This window comes from Hemiscyllium ocellatum, chromosome 7 (assembly GCF_020745735.1).
Source record: "Hemiscyllium ocellatum isolate sHemOce1 chromosome 7, sHemOce1.pat.X.cur, whole genome shotgun sequence".
NCBI lineage: Eukaryota > Metazoa > Chordata > Chondrichthyes > Orectolobiformes > Hemiscylliidae > Hemiscyllium > Hemiscyllium ocellatum.
This window is the reverse complement of record NC_083407.1, coordinates 41,224,043-41,236,947: the sequence shown is the minus strand read 5'-3', so window position 1 is coordinate 41,236,947 and position 12,905 is coordinate 41,224,043. Positions and strand designations below refer to the sequence as shown.

The 12,905-nt window shown below is 38.4% G+C and overlaps 1 protein-coding gene across 6 annotated transcripts in view; it reads right to left on the bottom strand.

The window, feature by feature from the left end:
- The window catches only part of nckap5l (NCK-associated protein 5-like), an 807,388-nt gene that overhangs the window by 62,353 nt on the left and 732,130 nt on the right, over positions 1 to 12,905 (bottom strand). For all 6 annotated transcript variants that reach the window (XM_060827141.1, XM_060827140.1, XM_060827143.1 and 3 more), the window contains one exon: positions 6,173 to 6,260. In XM_060827141.1, coding sequence (XP_060683124.1) covers positions 6,173 to 6,260 — 88 coding nt within the window. The remainder of the gene's footprint in view (positions 1 to 6,172; positions 6,261 to 12,905) is intronic.

The window sequence follows — 12,905 nt, the reverse complement described above, 5'->3', positions numbered from 1 at the left end:
AATGTCGTAATTGTACCAGCCTCCACCACTTCCTCTGGCAGCTCATTCCATACACACATTACATTCTGAGTGAAAACATTGCTCCTAAGGTTCCTTTTAAATCTTTCCCCTCTCACCCTCAACCTATGCCCTCTCATTCTGGACTTCCCCACCCCAAGAAAAATACTTTGTCGATTTACTCTATCCACGCCCCTCATGATTTTATGAACCTCTGTAAGGTCACTCCTCAGCCTCCAACATTCCAGAGAAAATAACCCCAGCTTGTTCAGCCTCTCCCTATACCTCAAATCCTCCAACCCTGGCAACGTGCTTGTAAATTTTGTCTGGAACTTTTCAACTTTCACAACATCGTTCTGATAGGAGGGAGACCAATTCCACTTCACCTCTGTTATTTTCTAAATTCCTGTAAGCTTCCCAAAGTATGGCTTTTAGAATTGTGCTTTGAACGCCTCCCAGTGATTTATCCCTGGCTTTCCTTGAAGTAGTTGTTACCAGTCCATTCTTACCAGATCACCTCTTAGCCTTGAAAAGCTTGTCCTTCCCTAAAATAGAATATTTACCCTATTTTTGAACATTTCCATAATGGTGCAAAACCTAACTATTGTGATCACCATCTCTAAAATAATCACCGGTGCTTCTCCATCCACTTGTGTAACTTCATTTTCGAAGACCAAATTTAGAATTGCGCTAACTTTTATCGGGCTTATTGCATGCTGGCTAAAAATGTTCCCTTGAAAACAGTTCAAGAACATTGTGTCCCCATTCCGTACATTTCAAAGTGATACTTAGATAACTGAAGTCACAACCAATATTGCCCTATTATGTTTGCACTCCGAAATCTGCATATATATTTGTTCCTGAAACACTCTCCCACTATTTGGAGATCCATAGTATATATTTACCAGTGTGTGACTGCCCATTTGTTGGTTTTCTTTAACTCATACTACAGGGCCTCATTTGATGCTTCATTTACTGTATCATTCTTTCTCACAGTTACAATTGATTTTTCAACCAAAAATGATACATCTTACATTTATATCCCCTGCTGAAAACTCTATATCCAGTGATATTGAGCTGCTGTTATTTTCATATTTGAAAAGGATATAGCCACCCTCTGACTTCTCACTTAATGCTGGGAAAATCTCTCAAATGGAGAAGGATGAATATTTGCTATTGAACTGCTCTACTGCAATAGATTCAAATGTCTCTCATCTTATGGTCTTATGGTTATAATGGTGAAATTTCTCTTCATAAATTGTTGCCTCACTGTAAGCGAAGTTTTCATTATTGCAATGGTATCTTGCTGTCATGTGTCTATCTGTGCCCTTAGCTAATTGACTTGATTTGTCATACTTGTTACACTTTACATTGTAGATTTTAATACTGCCCAATTCCTACCCTGTACACTTTTTAATCTCTCCCTCTTTGGTTTCTCATTATTATTCATTTTGTGCCTCCAGGTTCTGAATTTGCTACCAGCTTCCCAGCCCTCTGTCAATCTTGTTCAAATCCTCCCAAACAGCATTCGCAAATTTCCCTGCATGGATGTTTACCTTGTTCCTGTTCAGGTGTAGACGATATACCTTGTACAGGTTCCACCTTTTCCAGAAGCAGACCTATTAACCCAGAGACTTTCCTCCCCCACTTTCCACCTCCACTGTAGAGCTGCAATGCCTGTGGTGTCCAGCGATTGGCTCTGGCTGCACTCTCTTGAGGGACCATCATCCTCATATTAATACATAAACTGGAATACCAATCAGCCAGGAAGATAGACTTGAGGCAGCCCTGTACTGCCTACCTCTTAGACTTAGTTCTCTTAGGCTTGGTAGACACTTATTCCCTTGTTGCCTGTATACACGTTTAATTTGTGATGTGGCCACTTTTCTATACACGACACCTACATACATCTGTGCCTCTCAGTTGCACAACAGTGATTCCAGCTGCTCCTGAAGTACTGACAATTCAAGTTCAAGCATCTAATGGCACTTCCTGCAGATATTTTCTTTTGGGAATCCATGGCTTTTTTTGTGAATCCCACATATGCCCAGGATGTATATTTCATTTAACCAATATACCATCTTTAAACTTTAAAACTATGTATTACAATTAAAGAAGGAGAAGACCTACCAGTACTGTATGCTCAAATCAGCCTCTTCACCATAGGAAGTTGGAATAATCAATGCAACACTCAGTGAAGATAAGCACGCACTGACAGAGGCCCCTATATACAATTCCTGCAAATAATTAACTCAAGTTTCAAGAGAAAAAAGTAGATAAATCTAGATACTAAATAACTAGGTACAACTTTGTTCAGAGGTTGCATACCCAATTTAAGGCTGCAAGTAGAGTCATAGAGATGTACAGCATGGAAACAGACCCTTCGGTCCAACCCGTCCACGTCGACCAAATATCCCAACCCAATCTAGTCCCACCTGCCAGCACCCAGCCCATAACCCTCCAAACCCTTCCTATTCACATACCCATCCAAATGCCTTTTAAATGTTGCAATTGTACCAGCCTCCACCACTTCGTCTGGCAGCTCATTCTATACACATACTACACTCTGTGTGATAAAGTTGCCCCATAGGTCTCTTTTATATTTTGCCCCTCTCATCCTAAACCTATGCCCTTTAGTTCTGGACTCACGCACCCCAGGGAAAAGACTTTGTCTATTTATCCTATCCATGCCCCTCATAATTTGCAAACCTCTATAAGGTCACCCCTCAGCCTTCAACACTCCAGGGAAAACAGCCCCAGCCTGTTCAGCCTCTCCCTAGAGCTCAAATCCTCCAACCCTGACAACATCCTTGTAAATCTTTTCTGAACCCTTTCAAGTGTCACAACATCTTTCCGATAGGAAGGAGACCAGAATTGCATGCAATATTTCAACAGCGGCCTAACCAATGTCCTGTACAGCTGCAACATGACCTCCCAACTGCTGTACTCAATACTCTGTCCAATAAAAGAAAGCATACCAAGTGCCTTCTTTACTATCCTATCTACATGCGACTCCACTTTCAAGGAGCTATGAACCTGCACTCCAAGGTCTCTTTGTTCAGCAACACTCCCTAGGACCTTACCATTAAGTGTATAAGTCATGCTAAGATTTGCTTTCCCAAAATACAACACCTCGCACTTATCTAAATTAAACTCCATCTGCCACTTCTCTGCCCATTGGCCCATCTGATCAAGATCCCGTTGTAATCTGAGGTAACCTTCTTCGCTTTCCACTACACCTCCAATTTTGGTGTTATCTGCAAACTTACTAACTGTACCTCTTTTGCTCGCATCCAAATCATTTATATAAATGACAAAAAGTAGAGGACCCAGCACCGATCCTTGTGGCATTCCACTGGTCACAGGGCACTAATCTGAAAAACAACCCTCCATCATCACTCTGTGTCTTCTAAGTTTGAGCTAGTTGTGTATCCAAATGGCTAGTTCTCCCTGTATTCCGTGAGATCTAACCAATCTCCCATGGGTTGTAACTTCTCATAACTTAATATTATTTCAAAATATCTTAAAGCTTATTTAATTAAAAGAAAACTAGACTGCATTTATAAAGTTATCCCTCCAGGCTCTCTCATTCACCACCTTCCATTGCGGACATGATGCCTTATCACAAAGATGGTGGAAAATCATTAGGCAGTCAGTAAGTAAATCAGTCATTGTAGAATATTCAATTTCCAACCTACTCAACTATCCACAGTATTTATCTAGTTGATCTAACCATGTTGCCTCTCAATGGTGTCCCCTCAGATGTTGATGGTGGATGATTCAACACTGGTAAAGTCAGTTAATGTCAAGTCTATTGTTATAATCTTTCTTGCTGGGCATTGTCATTGCCTTTCATGTGAGTGACTTGTGCACTACTTAACAGCTCAACAAGTTGTATTTCAATATTTTCATTAGCATAATAAATTCCCCCAAAACGTTTCACAGGAACATTTTGAAGCAGAATTAGACACCAAGTCACAGAAAAAGATATTTGGACAGAATGTCAAGAGCTTGGAATTAAGGAGCATCTTAAAAGCAAAAGGTGATATAGAGTGGTGATGTGTTTTAAGGAAAGAACTCTAGAGCATAAGTCCGAGTAAGCCCAATGTTTAGCCAACTCGAATCAAAGATCCTCATGAGGCCAGAATTATATAAGCATAAATAGCTTAGGTGGTGGTGACATGAGAGGAGATTCACGAGATAGTAACAATCCAAGCATTCACATCAATGTCTTTTTTTGGAGGGGGGCAGGGTACAAACTGATCATTTATCTCATTAATTAAGAATGGAACTGAACAATGTGCAATAACAGAATTATAACATTGTTACAGCACAGGAGGCCACTCAGCCCATTCTGTCTGCACAGGCTTTCTCAGCGATTCCTACAGTAATCAACAACATTTCTCACTTGCAAACTGAATGACAAGGGCAACTCAGCCCATTTATGGCGTCACTCAAAAGAGTTTGGTCTAGGATACTGCCATTCATAATCCTGCTCTAATGTCCATGTCCTGGGACTGAGATTAGTCTCAACCAACACTTTCGTGCTATGTATGACTTCAGCTAGTGGCATGTAGTCCTGTGCTGTGCCTTTAAATGGAAGCACCAATTGTGGTCCTATGGTTAAATTCAATGATTGTCAGAATTTTAGAAATACAAGAATTTATGTGCACAGCACCTCACTGGCATCTCACTTTCAGACATTCCTGGTGTTGCTCCTGACAGGGTCTTGTAAAATCCTTTTTATCCAGTATTAGTGGTCTATCTTGGTCATAATAGTTGAGTAAAGCATATGCTGGATTACGGGATTGTATATCACAGTTGAATATGATTCTATATTTTTCCTGATGTCCACATTGCCTCATGAAGACTAGTTTTGAGTTGTTAAGAGTTATAGTGAAAAATTTCATGTAGCAATGAGATAGTGTCACACAACATGTACAAGGTGTTTTCAGCATGAAGATTATGTGGTGGTATTCAACTATGAGTATAGAACTAGAGGATATGTACAATATTAACATGATTCCGTGACTTTAGAAGACTTTTCTATGTGGTAATATAAATTGGTACAAAGTCTAAGCAATCGTAATTAATGTTGATTTAATCCTTTTTAAAAAAGCAGAATGAAAATATGGTTAAAGTTGAGGTTGAGCGGAATAAAGATGATTTTCAATATTAATGACAAAAAACTAATGTTCTGTATAGTATGGGCAATGAATTTTCAAATGGCAACATCTACTGTGGTTCCATGGTTGAATCCAATAATCACCAAAACTTTATAAATTTTAGAATTTAGTTGCAATAATTTTGGAAGTCATAAAATCATATGAAACACAAACTAAAAAAAAGGTAGATGCTGGAGATATGGAATGAAAAAAGCAGAAATATTGTAGAAACTCAGCAGGTCTGGCAGTATCTATTGAGAGAGAAACATAATTAACATTTCTAGTCCAATGACTCAGAATTTTAAGTGACCTTCCTTCAACAGATTAAGTAGGTTGGGTTGAAATGGTGGTCCAAACAGGTTTAAACGAACTTAATAGTTGTCTTTTTTACACAGATTAATAGTACTATATTTCTGTAAAATTCACCATTAACTGTTTCCTTCTGAAGTGAGACTTATATTATCTGCTTCACAAATGGGTCTCAGGAGCTCCGTCCCCAAGAACATATTAACTTATGTACACTGCAAAGGAGCTGAATGAAATAACAGTTTTACTACAAGGTTCCATGTTGTATCTGCCAGCAATTTTAATAGAAAGAGAAAACTGAGACTACCATATACCTTTGTAAGAGAACAACTGTGGTATTGAAAATGGGTACTTGTGATTTTTGTCCAGTACGGAATCTTATTCATAACCAAACACTAAACAATAAAGTGAACAGCTTTGGTACTTTCCTATCAGATTTCAGATACAGTAATCTTACTCAATGAAGGTACAATACAGATGTTAAATTAAATTTTAAAAGGACACCTTAAAGAACAGGTTATTTTGAAAGTGATCAATGAATACAATCTGAAAAATATGTTTAAATGTTTCAATTTTTCTAAGCTAATGTACTGAAAAGATGTTTATATTCTTTCTTAATATATGCTTCAGTTTCAGTTTTAAGCACACCAGACATAAATCAACTATATAAAAAAAAAATAATCTCATTTAGATACGTTTCATACCTATAATTTGATCTTGGCCTATGGATTCAGCGATAGCTTCCTTCACGTTATCTGGATCTACATTTATTCTCTCCGGAACACTCATAATCTGCAGCAATCACAGGTGCATTGAAATACTTCAGGTGAATACATTGTGAAAAATGTGGACATCAATGAATTAACGACAAAACAAACAAATTTGTTTTCTAAATCAAATATTCAGCCAACAACAGTAATTTCATAACCTTACTAAATTTGGCTGTGTCTTTTGGTGAGACACAACATAATACAACAAATTATAACTAAATTAACCAAATGTCGTGTGCTCCCTACCTGCCAATCTTATCTTTAATATTTCATATTTATGCAGGCTGACAAACATGAGAGTTTTGTTTGGAACTCACCAATGTTGGGCAATAAGCATGTCACTGAAAGCAGATTTCAAATTTTTATCCATCATGGCAGACCATATTCTAAACCCACTGGCCACTTAAGCAAAGCAACCCCAAGTATGAATACCAGATCTGACATTTATTAACAATCTATTTTATACTGTTGCACCAGTGAAAGTTTCTAACTAGTTCAGTAATTGAGTTAGTTCTTCTTCACTTAAAACTGTGTGCATTCTATGTTGCAGAATTCATTGTGCAATGATAGGGAAGTGTTCTGTGCAGAACTTCAAAGTCTCATACACATTTACAGCTTTGCGAAAGTGAGGTCTTCAGATGCTCGAGATTAGAGTCAAGATTAGAGTGGTGCTGGAAATGCACAGCAGATCAGGCAGCATCTGAGGAGCAGGAAAATCGACGTTTCATCAGGAATCATATTTACAGCTTTGTTGATCTGTAGACACCATTACATTGTTCAGTAATGCGACAGTATTATTTTTGTACAAATCTTACAAATAAAATGGTACCCAATCCTGCTCAAGGTTTTTGATGTCTCCAACTAACAGATCACTTACACAACAGATTTGATTTCTACAGTGCTGTTACTGTTTTATATTAGATATGGGTCTTATGCTGGCATTTGTAAGGATTGCATGCAATTAAGCAGATCTAAGTTACACAGTGGCTGTATGTTGAATTCCAAGTAACATACATGCTATGAAAGAAGGTCTAACAATCTTCCCATATTCAGTGGCACTGTCAGTGCTGAATTTAATGCCATTAGCAACTCCAGTATAATACTGACCATGAACTTAACTGGACCAGTTAAATAAAGGGTTTAGGACCATTTGGCGCAGCCATTTTGGTGCGAGCAATTTGGCGCAGCCCATTTTGCCACAGACCTATTTTGGCACAGCTCATATTTATTCCTTTTCAGGAATAGTTAAAAGCATTAATGAAAGCAATAATCCACCGCTAGATGGAATGTGGAATTTATATGAAAAAACTTTAAACAATGAGGACAGAACAAACAATCACGCAGAAGCTACCCCCAGGAGATTACAATGCGAACTTGGAGTGGAACATCCAGTTATTTGGAAATTTATTGACAATTTACAAAAAGTTCAAAGAGGAAGGGACATTAACTATGAGCATCTCATAGCAGGGCACGAAATTCCATTGAAATTAAAGAAATTCAGGGAAGCAGACGCTAGAATACAAACACTCGTAAGAAGATTTAGTGACAAAAATGATGTTGAGTATTTCCCAGGGATTGCCCATAATTTTGAATAAACGTCATATTTTAGATTTTTCATAAGTAACTTATTTCTTTTATTTGTTTTCTTTTTAACATTTTTACTAAAGAGAATAAACATTATTTTTATTTTTATTGCTTTCATTAATGCTTTTAACTAAGGCTGAAAAGGAATAAATATGAGCTGCGCCAAAATAGTTCTGCACCTAAATGGGCTGCGCCAAACAGCCCACGCCAAATCGCCTGCGCCACAATGGTCCCACTCTGTTAAATAAATACTGTACCTATAACAGCATTTCAGACACTGCGTATTCTGCAATAGGCTCACCTCCTCTACCCTCAAAGCCTTTCTAAAGCTTTCTTCCACAGCAGCCCACAATCCTTTAAACACTAATATGTACAAGCACTTGGACAATAGGCAAATGGAAACACCATGACAAATTCCAGTCTCAGTCATGCAACATAATGATTTGGAAGTATGTCACCATTCTTCCAACATTGCAGGATCAATGTCCTGCAACTCTCCACTGTACTTTGGGAATGGTTTCATCAGAATAACTGAAGTGGCTCAAGAAAGCAGTTCATTATAACTCTCCAAGGAACAATGAGATATAGGGAAAAATTCCCAGAAATGAGGGGAAAAAATATAGCCAGTAATGAAAGAGCTTGGTGCACACTTGCCGCCATATAGATCGCTTCTTACCAACTGACAGAATTTTAAATGTGAAAGGACTGAACAGGCACTTACTACAGCATTGAAACATTCAAGTATAAGAATTCCTACATAGTTTCCCCTGCACATGCTGGTTTTGAACACGCAGAAAGCAGGAATGTTTAAAATGAACACCCAATTGTATATGTGGCTGTTTGATAGACCTCCAAGCCTGATGGTGTAGTTGATCAGACTTCAAAAATGTTATCAGTAAAGGTTTTTGGAAACTTTTTTTGAAGGCCTTAAGAAATTACCCAGAGAGAGGAGTCAGAAGTACAGAGGCTAAATTTGCAGATTACATTATGCTAATATAGACTGCAGATTGAAAAGCTGAACAGGATAAACTACAGGAGGATTTGAAAATACTTGGCAATTGGGCAGAGAGATGGCAGATGAAATTTCATACTGAAAAATGTAAAACATTTCACATGCAGACAAAAATAATCAAAAAAATGACTATTACTTAATATAGTTGGAAAATGCAGGAGGTATGACTGTCCTAATTGCCAATAAATTGAACAGTAGTGCTAGACAGTGTTGTGTATGGCAAATGACATGTTGAGATGAAATAAAAAGAAGAATAATGAGCAAAAATAGTGAGGTACTCCCATCATCTTACATATTATTGCTGCAACAGCGCTTTCAATACTACCTGCAGTCTTGGTTGCCACGGAGGATATTGCAGCTCTTGAAAAGATACAGAAGTGGACAATCAGAATGATTGAAGGCATGAAATGACTGAATTATCGTGAGTGATTACAAAAATTGGGCATGTTGTTACTGCAAAAAGAGGGGGTTGGGACATAAATGATTGCTCTGTTTAGCTTCTAAAGCGACACAATTCATGAGATGCTGTTTTATCATATACAGAAAATTTGAACCAGAGGATACAGACTACATTTAAAAGGTGATAATTTCAAAGTTAATCTATGGAAACACTAGCATTAATATCAATCCTCAATGGTGGATCAGGCTTAAACTATCAGGCAGACTTTCCCATTTCTTTAGCAATGCATATCATGCTTTGAGTGTGTCAAGAGGTGAGATACTTCATTAAAACATTTAATTCAGTCTCCTACAGTGTAAATTTAGATTGCCTGCTTTAATTTTGTCATTTGTTGGCTACATTTGTCAGCTTGAAATGCGCCCTTTATTGTACTTCATGTGAGCCTGAAGGTGAAATAAAAATTGGCAATGTGGCCCTTTGAATCTTCATTACCTCTTGACTGATCTACCACTTTGGCTTCCCTTTCCACATTATCCACATTCCTGAAACATCTGTTGACTTTAGCTTACACAATAACTGAGCATATTCAGATTTATTTTATATTCATTCTGGGAATGTGGGCATCTCAAGTATCTTAAGCAGACAGCAGTTAAGAGTCAATCTACAGCTGAAATCACATGTAGGCCAGACCAGGTAAGGAAGACATCTTTCCTTCCCTGAACAATATTAATTAACTCTACACTCATTTTTAAGTATAATAATAGTGATTACATGATGGCTTTTAGGCTAGCTTTTAACTCTATTTTTTGTATTGAATTCAAATTTCACCATATACCACCAGCCGTCACTGATATCTAGAGTAGAGAAATGTGAAGATTCACAATACTTTGTGTAAAGAAATCTCTCATTTGTCTAAAATGCCTACCCCCTTTTCCAGAGACTGAGAACTAGCATTTTAGATTCCCCAGAAAAGCAAAACATCTTTCCAGTAACTATTAGGTCTTTTACATATTTCAGTTAGGTCACCTATCATCTCGTTATATACCAAGGAAAATAGGTTAAATGTATTGGATGTTTTCTCTTAGGACAATTCCGTCATGATCAAAATCTGGTTACCATACTATAGGAAGCATGTGGAGGCTTTGAAGAGGGTGCACAAAAGGATGTTGCCTGGACTGGAGTGTATTAGCTATAAGGAGAGGTTGGACAACTTGAATCAGTATGGTTAGAACTTCAGAGGCTCAGGTGTCAACCTGATGGAAGTTTAACATTAAGAGAGGCGAGGATAGTATGGAAAGTCAGAGTGTTTTTCCCAAGGTGGAAATGTCAAATACTAGGGAACATTTGTTTAAAACGCGAAATGGGAAGTTTAAAGGAGTTGCGTGAGGCAAGTGTTTTACAGAGGATGGAAGGTGACTGGAACATGACTAGATGTGGAATAAGCAGATACGATATCAACATTTAAGAGGCACTTGGACACATGAACAAACAGGGAATAGAGGGATATGAACCATGTGCAGGCAGATGGGATTAATTTAGGATTGCATCATGGTCAGCACAGACATTATGGACCAAATGGCCCATTCTTTTACTGCACTGTTCTATCTCCTAGATCATGCGTCTTAGAAGTTCAGCTGATTTCTTGTTCACCTCAACCTCTTGATGCTTTCACTTCACCACTTCCTGACCTTAGACTTTCCTTAGTGATTGTGGATGCCCATGGATACAGAAATGAGACAAATATATAGATATGTAAAAGGACATATAGGAATATAGCACGCTGGAAGCTTGGTGAATGTGTGACACTTGGCTAATCCATTTCAAGGGTTAAAACAAAACCTAATCGATATAAAATTAATTCTGAAATGCACAGACTTAGAGGAGACAGGAGCGGAGGTACACAGACTCATAACCATGACAATAAAAGAAAAAAGTAAAGTTGCCACTGCTCCACAGGTCAGCTCCCTCATAACACAGAGACAGAGACGAGTAGTGGTGGGTTCACCTGAAGATCACCGTGTCGCAGTCAAGGGGCAAGTTGAGAAGTAGAGTCTTTCATTGTAACCTCAACCATTGCAGGAATTGAACCCATTCTGTTAGCATCAAACTGTATTACAAACCAATCATCCAGCCACTGAGCTACGCAACTTTAGTTGCTTCATCAATGACCCGCTCTCCATCATAAGGTCAGAAGTGGGAATGTTCGCCATTAATTGCATGATGTTCAACACCATTCGCAACTCTTCAGATACTGAAGCAGTCCAAGAGCAGCAAGATTCCAGATTTGGCCTGACCAGTGCAAAGAAACATTCATGCCCTGAAAATGCCATGCAATGACCACATCCAGCAAAACAGAATCTAACCATTGCCTTTTGACATTCAATGGCATGTCCATTACCAAATATCCCAGTGTCAACACCCTGGGGATTACAATTGACCAGAAACTCAACCAACAACTGCAGACCTCATTGTCTCCCAGAAACTCAACTAGGCTAGCCACATAATTACTGTGGCTACAAGAGAAGATCAGATGCTAGAAATGCTGCAGCGAGTAACTCACGTCTTGATTCCTAAAACAATCTACATAGCACAATCAGGAGTGTGTTGGAATACTTCTAACTTGCCTGGATGAGTGCAGCTTCAATAATGCAAAGACACTTGACACGTGCCAGTGAAAGCACATCCACAAATATTTACTCCCTCCATCACAGACATTTGGTAGCAGCAATGTGTATCATCTAAAAAAGGCACTGCAGAAATTCATCAAGGCTTCTTAGATAGCACCTTCTAAACCCACAATCACCACTACTTAGATGGGCAAGGACAACAGATACATCGGAAAACCACTACCTGCCCATTCCCCTTCAGGCCCCTCACCATCTTGATTTGAAAACATCACTTTTCCTTCAGTGTCACTGGGAAAAAATCCCACAACACTCGCCATAACACTTTGAGACACCACCTGTACCAGATGTAATGTAGTGTTTCAAGGAGGCAGCTTATCAAAATGATCTCAAGGGCAACTAGGAATGGGCAATAAATCCTGGGGAAACTAGTGATACCCAAAACCCACGAACGAATTAAAAAACACTCACCACCTCCTTCTCCAGAGGGATTAAGTATGGACAATAATTGTTAGCCTACGCAAACCAAGGAAAAACAAGACAAATCAAAAATTACACAGATAACTCCTCTACAAGCATATCTTTGCTCACAAGTATCACAAAAAGGAACATGGCAACACTACTGAATCACCGTATACTATCATCATTTGTGAAGGAAGTTGACAGTGTATATTTTTGTTATACTAAGCATTACTCAGAGCCACTGATTCTGCCTCTTTTGGCTTTGCTGTCTCCACTGAGACTTATCCGCATTGATTATCCAACAATGCAATAACATTTTAGAATTTCTGTAATAACAGATGGAGCTGACATAATACTCCAGAATTTACATCCCTAAGTCATGCTGCATACTGAAGTCACCGAACTGTTAGCATAAATCTTATTATTCAGGCCTAAAAATGGCCTGCTGCTAAATCAATATAAACTATGTGCAACTGCGTTAAATGGCCAAAATAACATTAGGGTTCCACTTCAATCCAAACCCACAACACGAATACAGGTATACTTTGTATAACTGCAAGTTGTCAGTCCAATTAAGCTGACATT